The sequence below is a fragment of the Saccopteryx leptura genome, chromosome 5 (assembly GCF_036850995.1).
Source record: "Saccopteryx leptura isolate mSacLep1 chromosome 5, mSacLep1_pri_phased_curated, whole genome shotgun sequence".
NCBI lineage: Eukaryota > Metazoa > Chordata > Mammalia > Chiroptera > Emballonuridae > Saccopteryx > Saccopteryx leptura.
Genome location: NC_089507.1, coordinates 204,613,745 through 204,631,811, shown reverse-complemented (window position 1 = coordinate 204,631,811; position 18,067 = coordinate 204,613,745). Strand labels below are relative to the sequence as shown.

The 18,067-nt window shown below is 54.4% G+C and overlaps 2 protein-coding genes across 6 annotated transcripts; one reads left to right on the top strand and one right to left on the bottom strand.

Moving 5' to 3' along the window:
• Positions 1–31: 31 nt before the first annotated feature.
• Positions 32–6,581, top strand: CTSA (cathepsin A). Of its 3 annotated transcripts, none has more exons than XM_066387660.1 (15): positions 32–111; positions 315–499; positions 667–778; positions 1,009–1,059; positions 1,152–1,238; positions 1,459–1,614; positions 1,949–2,040; positions 2,382–2,466; positions 3,015–3,106; positions 3,458–3,536; positions 3,615–3,754; positions 4,843–4,918; positions 5,581–5,670; positions 5,843–5,947; positions 6,213–6,581. In XM_066387660.1, exons 1-15 carry the CDS (start codon positions 58–60, stop codon positions 6,294–6,296), a joined length of 1,488 nt encoding a protein of 495 aa, XP_066243757.1. In that variant the 5' UTR covers positions 32–57; the 3' UTR covers positions 6,297–6,581. The 3 variants fall into 3 exon arrangements, with proteins under 3 accessions (XP_066243757.1, XP_066243758.1, XP_066243759.1); XM_066387661.1 differs by having other exon boundaries at positions 67–166; XM_066387662.1 differs by lacking the exon at positions 32–111 and adding an exon at positions 158–179.
• PLTP (phospholipid transfer protein) lies at positions 6,498–16,682 on the bottom strand. Of its 3 annotated transcripts, none has more exons than XM_066387657.1 (16): positions 16,537–16,682; positions 15,850–15,960; positions 15,642–15,741; positions 14,520–14,648; positions 14,069–14,224; positions 13,013–13,076; positions 12,867–12,930; positions 12,079–12,170; positions 10,920–11,096; positions 10,771–10,830; positions 9,372–9,536; positions 9,207–9,274; positions 7,567–7,609; positions 7,399–7,462; positions 7,246–7,322; positions 6,498–6,833 (listed from the first exon to the last, which is right to left on the bottom strand). In XM_066387657.1, exons 2-16 carry the CDS (start codon positions 15,947–15,949, stop codon positions 6,702–6,704), a joined length of 1,491 nt encoding a protein of 496 aa, XP_066243754.1. In that variant the 5' UTR covers positions 15,950–15,960; positions 16,537–16,682; the 3' UTR covers positions 6,498–6,701. The 3 variants fall into 3 exon arrangements, with proteins under 3 accessions (XP_066243754.1, XP_066243753.1, XP_066243756.1); XM_066387656.1 differs by having other exon boundaries at positions 16,480–16,640; XM_066387659.1 differs by having other exon boundaries at positions 16,547–16,637.
• Between the last annotated feature and the right edge of the window lie 1,385 nt (positions 16,683–18,067).

Genomic DNA, 18,067 nt, shown 5'->3' with positions numbered 1-18,067 from the left:
AGAGCCACTGAAGGCGCCTGTCACGTGATGCCGAAGGACACGTGACTCGGCGTACACATGACTTCCAGTCTCCGGGCGTCTCCAAGAGAGCAAGGACGCGGGGGAGCAGAGGTGAGGGGACGCCGGAGTTTGGAAGGGATCCCAGAGCCCCCAGCCAAGCGCCGGGGTAGGGGCGCGGGGTAGGCTTGGCGGTGGGAGCTGGGGCTCGGGGTGGGGCCAGGGATTTCCTCGCGGGCCCGCCGCCAGCTCCTCCCCAGGGACGGCTGCACGCAGCCGGGGAGCCAGTAAACAGCCGGCGCCCGCTTCCTCCGTAGATGGTCCGAGCCGCGCTGTGGTCGCTGTTCTTCCTGCTACTGCTGCTGCTGTTCTGGTCGCCCCGAGGCGAGGCAGCCCCCGATCAGGACGAGATCCAGTGTCTGCCAGGGCTTGCCAAGCAGCCGTCTTTCCGTCAGTACTCCGGCTACCTCAAAGGCTCCGGTTCCAAGCATCTCCACTACTGGTCCGCGGCTCTCCCTTCCAGGGCGCAGGAGAGGGGCACAGTGATGCCCATCAGGGGAGAGGCCTGCGGGGTGGGGGGTTTTGAAGACCTCTGAGGGAGCCGGGGAGCAGGGAGGGCTGGAAGAGGCCCCTCCTCCTGCACCCACCCAGTCCTGACACCCCTCCCAGGTTTGTGGAGTCCCAGAAGGATCCCAAGAGCAGCCCTGTGGTGCTATGGCTCAACGGAGGGCCGGGCTGCAGCTCCATGGACGGCTTCCTCACGGAGCACGGCCCCTTCCTGGTGAGTGGGAAGCAGCTCTCTCCATAGCCCGGGACAAGGAGAAGGTGGGGACACTGCCCAAAGGAAAAGGCCAGGGAAGAGGGAGAAAAGGACTTTTGTTTTTTTAACAAAAATGTGCCCTTTTTCCTAAGCCTTAGTTTCTTTATCTGTACTATCAGCTTGACATGGTGGCCCTTTCTCTGCACCCAGCTGGCTCTTGGGACTTACTCAGCCCCATCTTTCCTCCTCAGATCCAGCCAGATGGTGTCACTCTGGAGTACAACCCCTATTCTTGGAACCTGGTACAGACGGTGCTGTGGGTCCTGTGGGATGTCTGGGCATTTGGGATGGGGTGTGGGGCTCCATCTCCAGCTCAGCTCCTCCTCCCCTCTAGATTGCCAACGTATTGTACCTTGAGTCCCCAGCAGGGGTGGGCTTCTCCTACTCCAATGACAAGTCTTATGCAACCAATGACACTGAGGTGAGTCCTGCACCTGCCCACGTGTCCCAGCCTCCCTATTTCTCTAAAGAGAAAGAGTATGCGTGCCTTTGGAGTCCGCTTTTGGCTGTTAACCGGCTTGGTGGTGTGGCCTTGTCACTTCCCCTTGCACAAATGGGGTGGGTCGGTTTCATTATCTGGAGATTTTTTTTTCAGCTCAGATAACAAAGCCTCCGGATCCCCTCCCTCCCGCCATCCGCAGGTTGCCCAGAGCAATTTTGAGGCCCTTCAAGATTTCTTCCGCCTCTTCCCGGAGTACAAGGACAACGAGCTTTTTTTGACGGGAGAGAGCTATGCTGGCATCTACATCCCCACCCTGGCTGTGTTGGTCATGCAGGACCCCAGCATGAACCTTCAGGTACAGAATAACTGCCGGGAGGAATGGGGGACAGACGCAACTTGTGACCATAGCTTCCTTGTTACTGTCAACAGGCCAACTACCCCAACCAACCCAGTCTCCTTCATAATATCCTGGCCACGAGCTGGCATCTCTCTACTCATGTGTCTCCCGTAATAGGAAACTCACCTGTCAAGCTACCAGCTCTGTTCTCTATGTTGTGTGGCCTCCCCCGCCCACACACCCCCACACACCACTCTGGGTTTCAGTTTCCATGTTACTGAAGGTCTGGGTGTAGGTCAGGGAGGCTCCTCCTCACCCTCTTGCTGAGCTGGACGCCCTGCTTGTTTCACAGGGGCTGGCCGTGGGCAATGGACTCGCCTCCTATGAGCAGAATGACAACTCTCTTGTCTATTTCGCCTATTACCATGGCCTTCTGGGGAACAGGTACTGGGGGACAGGGTGGGACAGGTCACAGATCTCAGGTTTGTCCTCTAGGCACATACTATCTGGGGCCCTACCCAGGTTTATGAGCAGAAGGTGGGGGTTGGGTTGCTAGAAGGTGTGATGCTAAAAAGCCAAAGACTAGAATATAGAATCTAGAGACCGAGGAGGGCTGGCAGGATGGCCCAGAGGCAGCTAGGTTGGGGACCTCCACACCACACCCTGTGATACATTTCCTCGCTCCCTGGGGTAAGGTCATGGTGGGAGGTTGAAGGGAGGAGGTGGGGCTCCACCTTCTCTGCCCACCGTAGGTCCCTCAGCACTTTCACTCTGATCTCCCACAGGCTCTGGTCTTCTCTCCAGACCCACTGCTGCTCTGAAAACAAGTGTAACTTCTATGACAACAAAGATCCAGAATGCGTGACCAGTGTACGGTTCTGCCCCCACTGTGTGTCACCTCTGAGACCCCCAGTTCTGAGAACGGGACCACATCTCCTCATTGGGGCCTCCCTGTGCCTCGTCCCCCATCCCTGTCCTACCCTGCATCTTTCAGCACTTGGGTATTCTCTGGGACAGTGACTAAGGCTGCTCTGCCACCACTCCCTGTGACCCCGGCGGGGAGGAAGACAGTGTCTTAGCAAACCCTGCCACGAGCCAGGACTGCTGAACTGTCAGTGTGCATTATTTAATCTTCCGGTTTCTCCTTCAAGGGAGGTCACATTAGCCACATTTCCCAGATGAGGAAACTGAGGCTAGGAATGTTGAAGTCACAGTGCTAGGAAGTAAAAGCACTAGGATTTGGACCCAGGTGTGGCAGATCCTTCCACTGAGCCTCAGTTTCCCTACCTGTGAAAAAAGTAGGGGAAGGATAATGACTACTGGGTGAAGTAAGATAGTGCTAAATCTTGGGACAGGTTGGTGGTGTCACGGAGAGGCTAGGGTTTTATAAAGCACGGTGGCTCCATGTGTCATTGCAGCTCCAGGAAGTGTCCCGCATTGTAGGCAACTCTGGCCTCAACATCTACAACCTGTACGCCCCATGTGCTGGGGGAGTGCCCGGCCATATAAGGTAGGCACCGCCGGGTGCCCACCCATGTGCTGGGGGAGTGCCTGGCCGTGTAAGGTAGGCACTGCCGGGTGCCCACCCATGTGCTGGGGGAGCGCCCGGCCATGTAAGGTAGGCACTGCCGGGTACCCACCCATGTGCTGGGGGAGTGCCCGGCCATGTAAGGTAGGCACTGCCGGGTGCCCACCCATGTGCTGGGGGAGCGCCCGGCCATGTAAGGTAGGCACTGCCGGGTGCCCACCCATGTGCTGGGGGAGCGCCCGGCCATGTAAGGTAGGCACTGCCGGGTACCCACTGGGCCAACCCCAGTCCTGTCTGGAGGCCCGAGTACCTATCCCCCAACTTCACTTGCAGGTATAAGAAGGGTACTCTTGTGATCCAGGATTTGGGCAACATCTTCACTCGCCTGCCAGTCAAACGGATGTGGCATCAGGTGAGCAAGGGCCTGGGCTTCCTCCGGGAGTGGGAGGGGCAGGGCAGGGAAGACCCTGACTGCCCCTGTGCCCCTCAGGCACTGCTGCGTTCTGGGGATAGGGTGCACATGGACCCGCCCTGCACCAACACCACAGCTGCCTCTACCTACCTCAACAACCCTTTTGTGCGGAAGGCCCTCCACATTCCTGAGCAGCTGCCCCGCTGGGACATGTGCAAGTGAGGTTCCCTGGCTGCTCGTGGCTGGGGGGGGGGGGGGTTGGCGGGCTATTGGGGCACCAGAACAGTTCCCTGGGATCTTTCGGCTAGGGTTTCTCCGTGAGGGCACCGCAGGCACTTGAGGCCACGGTGAGTTGTGTCATAGGATATTTTTTTTGTTGTTTTTTTTTGTATTTTTCCGAAGCTGAAAACGGGGAGGCAGTCAGACTCCCGCATGCACCTGACTGGGATCCACCTGGCATGCCCACCAGGGGGCGATTCTCTGCCCATCGGGGGCACCGCTCTGCTGCAACCAGAGCCATTCTAGCGCCTGAGGCAGAGGCCACAGAGCCATCCTCAGCGCACCCAGGCCATCTTTGCTCCAATAGAGCCTTGGCTGCAGGAGGGGAAGAGAGAGACAGAGAGGAAGGAGAGGGGGAGGGGTGGAGAAGCAGATGGGCGCTTCTCCTGTGTGCCCTGGCTGGGATCGAACCCGGGACTCCTGCACGCCAGGCCAACACTCTACCACTGAGCCAACCAGCCAGGGCCGTGTCATAGGATGTTTAACCCTTGATTGATGTTCGCCAGTTCATTCTTAAATGGCCACATGGTTTTTAAAATGTTACTTCACTCCAGCTGCCCTCCCCCATCCCCACTCCAATGCCATCCCCAGCGGCTCAGCTCTCCTTTGATCCCTGCAACTAAAAAGGTGACCACTGGCTTCGTGAGATCTTTAGTATACAGGGAGTCTCACGAAGTGGTGAGGAGGGGCCACTCAGGGCCCTTTGGGATCGGTCAGCGCCCCTGTGCCGCTGTGCCATGCTGTGGTTCGCACTCCTACGAGCCTCTATGTTCTAAGTGTCAGTTGCATCCCAGTCACTGAAACATCCAGTGTCCCTCCGCATTTCTAAAGGGGAGTGGGCTGAGGACCTCTGAATGCTAGCCTCTGTATCCTGGTACGTCCTAGAGAGGCGGCCCTGAGGAGGGGACTGAGTCCTAGCTGTCGGCTTAGGCTGCAGCCGGAGGCCCGGAGAGGAAGTCTGATCTGTTGACTCTCTCTCTCCCTGCCTCCGTCATCCCGGGTGGGGCCTGCCCACGCGCTCCTGCAGCTTCCTTGTGAACATACAGTACCGCCGACTCTACCAAAGCATGCATTCCCAGTACCTTAAGCTGCTCGCCCCACAGGTGAGTAGGGGCGGCACAGATGGGGCCACCAGCAGCCTCAGGTCCCTGGAGCAGCGTGGCAAGGCCGTGGAGGCTGGGGAAGTTGAAACTCCAAGGAGTGAAGTCACTTGCCTGAGATCCTGTAGTTGGCAGGGATTTGAACCCAGCTTTGGCCCCACCCCATTCTGCTCTGCTGGAGGAGGCTGAGGGGTCTGCATTAGCCAGGGAGCCTTGAGGGTGAGAAGAGCTAGTCAGATCAAGTTACAAATAGGCAAACAGAGGTCCAGGGTGGGGGAGGGTCTTGAGCAAGGTAACCTAGGAGACACTGGAAGAGCCAAGTTAGGACCAGGTCTGTTGTAAGTACACTGGTTAGAGCAAAGGCTCTAGGCTCAGCTTGCCTAGGTGCAAGTTTCTTTACTAGCTATGTGACCCTGGCCAAGTTTCTAATATATCTTGAGAATGGTTTCCCCATACAATGGGATTAATAATGATGTCTGCCTTCATAGGTAAAGCATTTCATAGAGCACCAGACACGTAGGAAAGCAATCAGAAAACACAAGCATTTCCTGGTCCATGCTATTTAGCAGGGCCTCTTGAATTCCCAGAGGGGTGGGACTTGAACCCGGTTCGGGCCAAGGCCCGGGCTTGTTCCAGACCTCCCGCTTTGCCCGGCTCTTCTCCAGAAATACCGGATCCTGCTCTACAACGGAGACGTGGACATGGCCTGCAATTTCTTGGGGGATGAGTGGTTTGTGGATTCCCTCAACCAAAAGGTAAGGCAGGGGTTTCGGCCCTGGGGTGAGGCTGGCGCATGGGTGGGGTGAGCGTGCCTGGCAGACAGGGAAAACCTAGAGGCGTCCCCGGCCCCTGAGGTCTGGCGGCTTGGTGCCTGTGAGCAGGGATGGCGGGTGGCTGCATGCTACTAAGTCTTTCCTGGTGGGGCAGATGGAGGTACAGCGCCGGCCCTGGTTAGTGGACTACGGGGACAGTGGGGAACAGATTGCTGGCTTCGTGAAGGAGTTCTCCCACATCGCCTTTCTCACCATCAAGGTAGGGCCTGGGCCTGTGCAGGGCTAGCTGGGCTAGGGGGGACGGGGCAGGACCCCCCCCCCCATTCCTTCCCATTTCCTTTTATGCTGGCTTACCATCTCACCCTTGTATGGGCAAGTTTTGGGGGGGAGGGCGGTCACAGGGCAGGGAAGAATGGAAGGTTTGGGGGAGGAGGTAGGTCATTGGCTGGGGCGATCTAGTGGGATGAAGGAAGCCGCCAGGGGCAGGGGCTATACAGGGAGTCTCACGAAGCTTTGCTCCTCAGGGCGCCGGACACATGGTCCCTACCGACAAGCCTCAGGCTGCCCTCACCATGTTCTCCCGCTTCCTGAATAAGCAGCCATACTGATGACCGCAAGGGCCAACCCCTACCTCCTGATGCAGCCCCTCCCAGCCTCTCCTGCTGGAAGGGAGGTGCTCCCTGATGCAGAGTGCCCCTGCAGGGCAGTGGGGGCGGTAGCACTTTATTCCTGACTGGGCTGGGGCCTGGGCCCCTCCCTGCTTAGAGAATGCCCTTCATGCACTGATGACCCCAGGAACACAATAGAGCTCAGGACAGCCCACTGGGAGGCTGGATGGACTGTAATTGATGGACTGACTGTGATTATGGAATTAAAGTGGGTACAGCTTAAAACCCCGTCTTCTCTGTGGCACTGGGGGGTTAGAGAGGACACTATAAGCTGTGAGGGGGTGAAGGAGGGGACAATAGGCATTGGAGCCCTGAATGCAGCTGCCAGGGGTTGAGGTTGAGGGCTCAGACAGCTGCTGTGGAGGGTGGTGGGGCACTGGGTGCCCGGGATTCCGTGGTGCCCGCAGGCCGGTTCTTCTCAATCACCTCTCGAAGCCCTTTGGCAAAATGGAGGTCAGCCCCGATGGTGAGGAAGCCCTGTGCATAGGGGCAGAGAAGGGAGTCTAGTCATTCCATTACTGAGGCCAGAGTTTAGATAAAGAGAGGGTCCTGCGCCTTGAGGGGGTTCTTAATCTAGTGGGAACAGCAAAGCAGTTCTTATAACTTCCTGTGAAGGGTATTGAAATAGAGGCTGCAGGAGTATAGCCTGTGGGGTTCAAGGAGGGCTTCCTGAGAGAGGTGACCTCATAGCTAAGACCCAAAAGATTAGGAGGCATTGGGGATGGAACCAGGGAACTGGGTTTGAAGAGGAGGATACAGCCTGTGCAAAGAGCTGGAGGAGTCTGATGTCAGATTTAAATGGGAGGGGGCAACTGATGAGGGAGGGGCTGGTGTCAGGAGTGGACTGGGCTCCCAGTCTGCCCTCCTTCCCCACTGTGCCCCCACTCACCGCGTGGTTCGTCACCACCTCCTGCACAAAGTCCATCCCTTCAGGTAGCGGGATCTGTACCCCACGCCGAGTCCTCTCTGTGAGTGGGGACAGCCGGCTCAGTCTGGGCCCACCCAGGACCCCCACCATCCCCCCTCGGACTCTCCACCCTACCATTGATCAGAGGCATCACCCCAAACTGCAGCATGGTCTTCAGAGGGGTCTGCAGCGGGATCAGCTGGGAAGGAAGAGTGGAGTCAGAGTCAGTGTGCCAGGAGGGGTGGACTTGCCTTAGCACTCGCCCGGACCCCAGCCTCGGCCCACCCACTGTTCCCAACTCACTGCCAGCGACTCCAGTGCAGACTGGTTCGAGTAGATTCGGAACCTGTGGGAAAGAAAGAACTGCCTGGTGGGATGAGCCCAGGAAGCCCCCCCCACCATAGCCAGCAGAAGCCTGAGTGTCAGTTTAGATGTCCCACCTACACACCCTTCCAGGGGGTTCTATCAACTTCCAAGTGAGCATCGTTGGTGCGCCATCTTTCTCTCTAGGTTTTCTTTTCTCCACATTGGCTACTTCTTATTTGTCACGCGCTTCATGCCAGGCTTCTGCTGACGGCTTTGAGCGTGTTGCTGATTTTCATTTAATAAAATGTACAGTGCTTACTCCCCACCAGACACTAAACATGTTTAAGAAGTTAAATATTGCCCTGGCTGGGTAGCTCAGTTGGTTAGAGCATTGTCCCAATACGCCAAGGTTGCAGGTTTGATCCCTGGCCAGGGCACATTAATAATCAACCAATGAAAGCAAGTAGAACAACAAATTAATGTTTTTCTCTCTTCCTCTCTCTAAAGTCAATAAAAAATTTTTAAACAGATTGAAAGAAAAATATTTAAATGTTTTCAAATGCCAACTGATTAAATCCTCACACAGCCGTAAGAATTAGGCACTATTACTATGCACTTTGTAGATGAGGCAAACAAGGCCTTCAGAAGTTAAGCAACTTGTTTCAGGTCACGTAGCTGGACAATGGCAGAACCTGCCTCCAGAATGTAGGATTTTCACTACTGTCCTGTATTCACTCATATAACTTAGAACAGCGCTGTCCAATAGAGTGTTCTGTAAGGTTCTGTATCTGCACTGTCCACACAGTAGCTACATGTGGCTATAGAAAAGTGGTTAGTACAACTGAGGAACCATTTCACTAATTAATTTAAATATGAATAACCATGTGTGGCTAGTATCTACCATATTGGGCAGCACAGCCCTAGACAGTAGATGCTACTTTTATCTACTTAACACGGGAAGAAAGTGAAGCTTAGATCAAATGACTTGTCAAGATCAGAAAATTAAGTGGTGCTAAGGTTTCTGCCAAAATCCATGTTCTTAGACTCTTGTATCACTGTGGGCATGTCACTTGACCTTACTGGGCTAGTTTGGTCATCTCTCTTAATACCGGCTCTGCCTGTCTCCTAGTTATAGGAAAATGCAGAGAAGTCACGCTTCAATAAAGCACTTTATGTTTTAACAAAGATCACAGCTTTCCAGTGGCTTATTGGTTTGACTGGATTTTAGTTCCCCAGTTCTGTTAGGCAGGTGTGATTGTCCTCAAGACACTGAGACCCAGAGACGTTAAGAGCTTGCCCCAGCCTGACCAGGCGCAGCGGATAGAGTGTTGGACTGGGATGCGGAGGACCCAGGTTTGAGGCCCCGAGGTCGCCGGCTTGAGTGTGGGCTCATCTGGTTTGAGCAAGGCTCACCAGCTTGGGCCCAAGGTCGCTGGCTTGAGCAAGGGGTTACTCTGTCTGCTGTAGCCTCACGGTCAAGGCACATATGAGAAATCAATCAATGAACAACTAAAGAACCACAACAAAGTATTGATGTTTCTCATCTCTCTCCCTTCCTGTCTGTCTGTCCCTATCTGTCCCTCTGTCACACACACACACACAAAGAGCTTTCCCGAGATTTTCAGACATCGGCATACTTGCGCAGGTCCAGCTGTATGCGCAACGCCTTCCCGCGGAGGGCCACCTTAGCGTTGAGCCGGACATCCTGCGGGAACGCAGGGAGGGACGATGTGTCACTGACCCGGCGGGAACCCAGTCCACTTCCCTCCAACCCTTGGCAGCCCTTACTCTGGAGCCCGCACCATGATCATGCTGGACAGCTGGACCTCGGGTTGGTTGGGTGGGGCCAGGGTGATGGCGACACTGGCAGTGACAGAGACGGTGGTGCCTGAAGGCTTGATAGTACAGTGCGGAGGTGCCATGACCCGAAGCTCCAGCTTCAATGGGGAGTCGATCACTGCTGGGCTCTGAGGACAGAGCAGAGAGGAGGGTCAAGTCCCAGATCAGTTCCCAGGTGAGCCCCCTGGAGGAGGGGGTGGCTGAGACTCTGCCTCTGGGAGCCCAGAGTGACAAATACCAAAAAGGTGTGTGGCTTCTGAAACCCTCCAGAGCTGTGTCCATCCAGTCTCTGTGCCTTTGCTCACACAAAGAGATGTCTTGTTCTAAGAATGTCTCTTTCCTTCTCTTTCTGCCTTTCTAAGTTCTCGGTGTTCATAACCCATCTCCCATCTGGACTCCTCAGGGACAGTCTCTACAGGGTAAGTAACTTGTCTAAGGTTACATAGTTACTCAGTTGCAGAACAGGGATTCAAACCCAGGCAGCCTGGTAATAGAGTTCATGCTCTTCACAATGCTTGGCCATAAGTTTGATGATGATGATAATAGCAATAATAACAGCAGCCTGCCTGACCTGTGATGGCACAGTGGATAAAGCGTCGACCTGGAAATGCTGAGGTCGCCGGTTCGAAACTCTGGGCTTGCCTGGTTAAGGCACATATGGGAGTTGATGCTTCCAGCTCCTCCCCACCTTCTCTCTCTGTCTCTCTCTCCTCTCTGTCTCTCTCTCTCCCTTTCTCTCTCTTCTCTAAAAAATGAATAAATAAAATTAAATAATAAAAAAAAAAGAATTTAAAAAAAAAATAGCAGCCAGTGTTTATTGAGCACTTACTCTGTTCCAGGTGCTGTTCTTGCTTTATGTGTACTGATTCATTTAATCCTCATGACAACTCTGTGAGTTTGTACCGTGTAGGGGAGAAGGCCAATGTGACCTGGAATCACAGATTCCTAATCCAGGTACACACCCCAGCTCCATCATTTATAAAACTGAACCGAAGATACTGAAATATTTCTTGCTAAATTTTAAACTCCCACCCCTCTCATCATTAAACAAGGGTAAATAAGCAAAATAAGTAAATGAATGAATAAATAACATATCAGTTCTTAAAGCCCCTACACTTGCTTGCAGAGCTTGGATTCTCAGGCTGTCCTCGTCACAGCTTCATGAAGGACGGACAGAGCAGACACTAGCGAGCCCCCTTCACAGACATAGCCACAGGCTCCGCTAGGTGAGGGGCCTGGGCCAGAAGCCAGGCCTTCTGTCTACTCCATGGCTGCCACCTGGGCCTCCACCTGTCCACTGGTTCCCTGCAGGTGGTGTGCCCACCCACCCTGGCCATGCCCCTACCTCCCCCCAACACTCACCTGCAGGACGATGCTCCCAAAGTAGGAGGCCCTCAGCAGCATGTCCAGGTCGTGGGGCACCTGGTCAGGGGAATTGGCAGTGAGGCAGGGGCATCAAAATCTCCATCACAGCCCCTTCCTGCCCATCCCACAAATAGGCCCTGGCATACCTTGTCCCCCACCAGCGACAGCCGCAGGGCCCCTGCCCGGAAATAGCTCTCCATGGCTGAGTCAAAGAAAAACTCAGAAAAGGCCACATACACCATCCGCTCCTCCTCCTGCAGCTGGGGCTCCACGGCCCGGTTAGGCAGGCTCCAGTTCGGCTGGGCCAGGGGAAAGAAGGCCCCCTGGGGTAGGGGATCAGGGTCAGGACCGAGCGAGACTGGCCCAGCACCTGCATGTCTCCAGGCCCAGTGCTAGGCACTGTGAGGAGTGGTGTGGCGTTGGACCCAGTTTCTGTCCTTATGGGGACCCATAAGCACCTTTTTAAAAAGGTGCTTATAGGAAGGAGGGAGGGCACCTGGACTTCTGCAAGGGAGCAATGCCATCAGACCTGAGAAGGGAGGCTCAGGAAGGGGGTCACGGAGGAGGTGGCATTTGAGTGGGCCTTGAATGCTAGCTAGCAGTAAAGATAATAGCTACTGCTTACATACACGCAGTCATTCTGCTTTGCCTTTTACATAAACCAACTCCCTTAATCCTCTGTGGTATGTTTTCTTACTGTTATTTCCATTTACGTATTGGGAAATAGGGACAGAAAGGTAAAGCCACTTGCTTAAGGTCACACAGCTAGTAAGTGGCAGAGACAGAATCTGAACTTCAGGCATTCTAGAACTGGAGTCTGTGCTCTGACACTCTGCTATACTCCACTAGGAGGAGCAAAGGTGCTGTGTGGCCTTGGGCAAGTGACGTCACCTCTCTGAGCAAATCTCCACATTCCTAAAATGGGTATAATGTTACTACCTGACTCACAGGGTTATGAGAGGATGAAATGAGATTATGTGCACAGAGCTCTGTGTCCAACTCCTTCAGGGAAAATGGGGAAAGGCAGTGCATGTGCAAAGGCCCTGAGGTAGGAAGCGAGGGTCATATCTAGGAAAGAGTAGCTGCAGAAGAAGAGGGTAAAGTTAGAAAGCTGGGGCCAGACAAGAGTAACAAGGCTCCAATGCCAGACCCAGGAGGTGGACCTAATTCTGTAGGCAGCAGGGAGCCATGGCATTCCCTGCAATGGAGTGGCCTCAGCAGAGTTGTGCTTTAGGAAGATAAAAACCCGCTACCTTGGGGGAAAAGCGGGAATCTGGTGACAAACACACCAGCCAGGCAGCTCACCCGGAAGTCCATGTCCAGCTTGTCGGTGGAGACCACAGGGTCCTTTAGGAGGGAGTAGTCAATGCCAACGAGATTGTCCACAGAACTGCGCACTGTGGGAAGGGGCTCAAGTCACTCCAAGCTGTGTGAAGCTGGGCAAGGTGCTCAAGCTCTCTGGGTCTCAATTTCGCATCCATAAAATGGTCAGTATAATGCTTCCCTCATAGGGTTGCTATGAGGATCAACTTAGTTTTACGTGAAAAGCACTGAGTGTCTGATGTGCAGGAAGTGCTCAACAATGGTAGCTATTATTATTGCTATTACGGCGGGGGTTTCATCAGGTCGCTGAACAAGATGGCAAGGGGTTCCCTCACTCGTGGCTTCCCTAGCCTCCTCCTTCCCTGCCCATGCCCCACAGTAGACAGAGGTCACAACTTAGGAAAAGAGAATTCACATTAATTAAGCACCTATTAAGTGCCAGGTGATGAACACAAATAGGGCCCCAGCGATCAGCAAGTACATTGAGGACTTTGACAACCTTCCCCTCAGTTCCTTACCACAACTCCAGGGGGAGGCCTCAGCAGTTAAACAAGGAAACCAAGGCCCAGGGAAAAGTGAGTATTTACTTTGAGTCACATAGCAAATGAGCAGAGGCCACATTTGAATTCAGGGCCATGCCACAGCAGGGCACGGAAACGGCTTACTCCAAAGTGCCACCTGACAGCCGTGCACCCAGCCTCCTCCTCACCCCCATTCCAGCCCCAGGGCCTGGCCCGAGCTCCCCTCTGCACCAGCGCCAGCCAACTCACCAGGCACAGTGTCCAGGACAGAGTTGAGCAGCACCATCCCTGCGTGGTAGATCACTGGGCAGATCTGGGGGGGCGGGGAGGGCAGAGTCAGGGCCTTGGAAAGAGAGGGCCTCCCCACTGTCCCCCAGACCCGCCACTGCCCACACCTGCTGGTTGAGGAGGAAGCGCATGCCTGAGATGATGAACGTGGAGAAGATGTCATACACCTTCCTGTGAGGAGAGGACAGCCCAGTCAGCCCAGACCCTGCCCCTCCCCCAATCCCGGTCCAGGAGAAATCACTGATGGAGAGATGGGGGCAGCGGGGACTGGGCACATCGACTGTGACCTGAATTACCAGCTCTTTAATAGAGGTGTTCCATGACTCCAGCCCAAATCCCTCTAGCTTTATTCTCCAGACCTCTCCTACCCCAGCCCCCCACCAGCCGAATGAATCTAGCCACAGCTCCTCAAACCCGTTCTGAGCATCTTCACCTCCATGAGATCACCCATGCCCCCCTACTACCCTCAATGCCCCGCTTGTATATCTCCTTGTCTGGGCTCAGATGCTTCCTCTTTTAGGCAGTCTTCCTCTGAACGGCCATAGTACTTTCCCAGTCTCTTTCACAATGCCCCAATGACAAATGTTTTTTTGTCAGCCAACTAGGCTCTGAGCTCCCTTCTGAATCCTCAGGGACTGGCATACACTTTGTGGAAGAAAAAACTGAGTGTGCCCACACCAGATAACCAATCTACCGTCTCCTCTTCCAGAGCCAGCCCGAAGTCCCCTTCCCAGCCCCCAACCTGGACCTGGGTTATTATTTCGGTTTTAACTAGTAAGAGCCACTGGTACTGAGAACCCGGTTCATGGTTCATGCCCAACCCTCAGGATTACTCTTATCTAAGTGGCTAGCCACTTACTATATACCTAGAACTGTTCTAAAAAATTTTACATATTTTAACACAAATAGGCCTCAAAACACCTTATAAAATAGGTTCTATTATCATTCTTATATACCAATGAGGAAAAATATTTTTCCAGTTGAGGCACAGAGCTTCGGCGACTTGCCAAGTCGACTTGCCCAAGGTCATAGAACCAGGAGATGGTGACGCTGAATTCCGAACCCAGTTGGTCTGACTCCCAAACCTGTGCACTTTGCACTGCATCCGGCAGATGGGATGTGAGGCTCACACGTGGTGCACTGGGGTTGGGGATGGGGCTTACCTGAAGGTTCCACCGAAGGCTGCGTGCATTCTGGAGACAGAGGCCTGGCAGGTGACGTTGGACACTTTAATCCGGCCCTTAGGATCTCCGGAGAGCTTCAGAGCCGTGCGGATGGATACACCATCTGCAGAGGCGTTGATATATCCCCCATCGTAGCTGCCGGGAAGGGGGGCAGGGTTAATGTTCACCCAGGCTTGAAGTTTAATCGAGTCTTCACTGCTTGCCTCCCATCCCCATACATCATGATACCTCTTAGTAAGTCTTCACTTGCACAGTTTAGCAGACATTCTACCAAATCCTATGAACCCTATGAAGTGGGTATGACAGTCCCCATGGTATCGGTAGATGAAGAAACTGAGATGCAGAAAGTCTAAGGGATTGCCCACAGCCCCTCCTCATCTCCAGCCCTCCTGACCCACTCGCCACGCCCCTGAGGGTGACAGGTCCTCACAAGAACCAGTAGAGAAGCTGTCTCCGGAAGCTCAGACCCAAGGACGCATTGTCGATTTGTAGCACCAGCTCCTGCTCTGGCTGGAAATGGAGCTCAGAAGATGTCAGCTGCAGCTCCGTGACCTTCACCCTGCAGAAGGCGTCAGGGTCAGAGTCAAAGCCATGGGGGGATCCCACCCAACCACAGGAAATTCAGTCCCTCTTCTTCCAGTCCAAGCCTGGGGAAACTGGGGTGGATGGAATGAATTATTCCGTTGCTCAAGTACACACCCTGGGTTTAGGTGGCTCAACTTGGATGAGCTTATCCTGACTCAGGTGTTAAAAGTGAGCTTCACCCCTTCTTTTGGAAGCCTCGTTGCTTGCACTCCCTTCCCTCCCCACAGCCGGGGTTGCCAGACCTGGTCTTTTGTGTGTGTGTGGCAGAGACAGAGAGAGGGACAGACAGACAGGAAGGGAGAGAGATGAGAAACATCAATTCTTCATTGCGGCTCCTTAGTTGTTCATTGATTGATTTCTCATATGTGCCTTGACCATGGGCCTTCAGCAGACTGAGTGACCCCTTGCTCGAGCCAGCAACCCTGGGTTCAAGCTGGTGAGCTTTGCTCAAACCAGATGAGCCCATGCTCAAGCTGGTGGGCGACCTCGGGTCTCGAACCTGGGTCCTCTGCATCCCAGGTCACAGCTTTATCCACTGCGCCACCGCCTGGTCAGGCCAGACCTGCTCTTTTTAACTGATCCCTTTGATTATGTCTCCATCATTTAAGATCCGATCCATTTGTCTCCACCATCCTAAACCACAGGTCTTTAGCAATTCTCCAGGACCTTTCCCATTAGCTCCACCTGGGTGTCCTAGACCATCCCACCCCCACACACACTTTCGTCCATTGGCAAGTTTCTTGACTGGGCGTCTCTGCTGCTCTTTGGCCACTCCTCAATTCCTCCGCTGTGGCTGTTGTCCTTGGACCCGCCCACACCTCCTAGGCCACGCCCACACGCTTGATTCCCACCTATGAAGGCAGGCTTGGCCTTTATCTCCTCGGCCCCATCTTATTTCTCAAAATCCCGCCTCATAAATTTGGCCACATCTCACCTTCGAAGCCCTGCCCCAGGGCTCCCCACTTACTCAGAGATGTTGTAGTAGAAGCGGCCCTCGCTGCCTCCCAGGTCCGGAATGGTGATAGTCTCCAGCTCCTGCTCCAGAAAGCGGAGCCCCTCCTGCTTCACTGAGACAGCAGCAAGACCCTTAGCTCCTGCGCCCACGGCCAGGGTGATCCCACCCTCGACCGCCCCCTCCCGCCCGCGCTCGCCCCCACTCGTCCCCCACGTCTTACCCAGCTCCAGCGCCTTGGAGGTAATGCGGATCTTGCAGCCCGGGATCTCGGCGTGAGCTCCTGCCAGCAGGACTAAGAAGAGGGCCCCGAAGACGGCCATGGCGAGCGAGCCTGGGGGTAGGGTAGGGTCACTGGAGTCACCCGGCCGCTAAAACCCACTCCTCGGATGTCCAACCAGGGGAAGGGGCTGGCCGAGACAGTTACCCTTGAGATAGCTCTTCGGGGAACTTGGACCAATAATATTGCCTCCATTTGACAGATGCAGAAACTGAGGCCCAGAGAGGCGATGCGACTTGCGCTCTGGCTCTGAGGATTTGGGGCACCGGGAAAGGGGAAGGGAACATGACATCCTAGGTTCCCTCGTGCAACCTCTGCGTGACGAGTTTGGACCTCCCGGAGACCAGTCCCCGGTCTCTAAGAACCTCTGCTTTAGCGGAGGGCAGGCACAGCTTGCTTGGGTACTATGGGAACGGCTGCACGCGCATTCCTGGGGGATGGCTTGCAGTCTCCTAGGCTCCGAGCCGGGGGAGGAGAGGGGTCTCTCCGCTCCCCCGGGTCCTAAATCCCCGCAATCGGGATTCTGCCTGGTGCCCCATCTCAGCGCCCTCCTTCGTGGAGTTTTCTCCTTACCCTGAGTTCAGCAGACCACGCGGCTCGGCGAAGGTCTGGGGGTGGATGGACGCGCACCCCAACTCACTGCGGCGGAGCTGGGAGGGGGAGTCGGCGCGGTCACGTGGGGCGGCGGGCAGAGCTGGAGATCTGAGCGGCGGGGTCTGGCGAGCGGCGCTGTTCCAGCCGCCTTTATAAAGCCGGGCCTCTCTGACTCCCCTCCTCTTCCCTCTCTCCCCTCCTCCCCCCAGGGGTTGGGAGGGGATGGGGCGGGACGCTGGCAGCCCGAAGGCTGGAGAGAGCTGTACAGAGCCCCGTGACAAGTTTGGCTGCTGTCAAGACAAGTGGGGGACCCAAGCTGGGCTGGAGGGAGGGAAGTGCAGGAGTCAGCCTGCCTGGCCCCAACAATCCCTCCCTGCTTTGCTGGGATCTTGTTTCAGATCCCGATTACCCATCCCTTCCTGCATGCTCCTGGGCAAGTCACTCTACTGGGACACTGAGTTTCAGTTTGCTCATCTAGCAACATGTGTGTGATTAAAGGAACTACCTCTAAGGCCTTTATTGCAGCCCAGGGCAAGCCACAAAGTCAATGCCAAAGGCACATTTTTCCTTCCCTTCCATCCACAATCATCTCAGGATGTCTCCTTGCCTGTCTTCACTGTAAGACCCCTAACTGTCTCTGTGTCACTACCTGGGAACCAAAGGGCCCTGGAATCTGTCCCACAAGGGTCCAAGCAAGTCCACACAGGCTACTGGAATCACCCCAGAGGAAGATTTGGCGTTTCCCCAGGAACTGTGGACTCTTTCTGTGAACCTTTGGAGCTAGGTTCTCTGCACAGTAACTCCCCCTCGCTGCCATTCCTCCACACATCTGCTGCCTACAGTGTTTCCAGCTCCTAGGACAGGGCACAGAGTAGGTGCTTGCTACCATTTTGTTGTAAAGCTGATGAAAGAGCAAAGGAGAAGCAATAATGACTAACATCCATTGAATACGTATTTAGCAACAAACACTTATGACCAACTTGTCATGATTTGCCCAGGATGATTTCCTGGCTTTGAACCTGAATGTCTCCCGTCCTGGGAACCCGCTCAGTCCCAGGAAAATCAAGATGATTGGTCACCCTGCATCTAGATGAACTAATTTAGCCTTGTGAACGGTCCTCAGCAGGCAATTAGAGGTAAAAGCCATCCTCTGGCCGTTATTGGGGACCCCATGGACCGACCGTTCATGGAAAGGTGGGAGGTGAGTGATTATAGTTCAGTAGCTAAGTGCTTAGACTCTTGTATCTGACGGCCAGAGTTCAAATCCTAGGCTGTCAGTTCTAAACCCCAATTCTCAGACCCCTTACTTAAGCAGCCCTGAGCCTCAATTTCTTTACTTTAAAGGGAAAACAATAAGCTTACTGTAGGAATAAACTGAGCATAGTGCATATGCTGGGTATGGTACATGGCACGTCATTAGTGCCCCAAAATGCTAGCTGACATGATTATTAGGGGCACAAATCACAAGCAAACAACGCAGAAAGGGTGTAAGAGAGCGTGCCAAGGATATCCAGAGGAAGTGCTAAAACGCACATTTTGAACTCTAGTAACCCTCACTCTTTCTGGA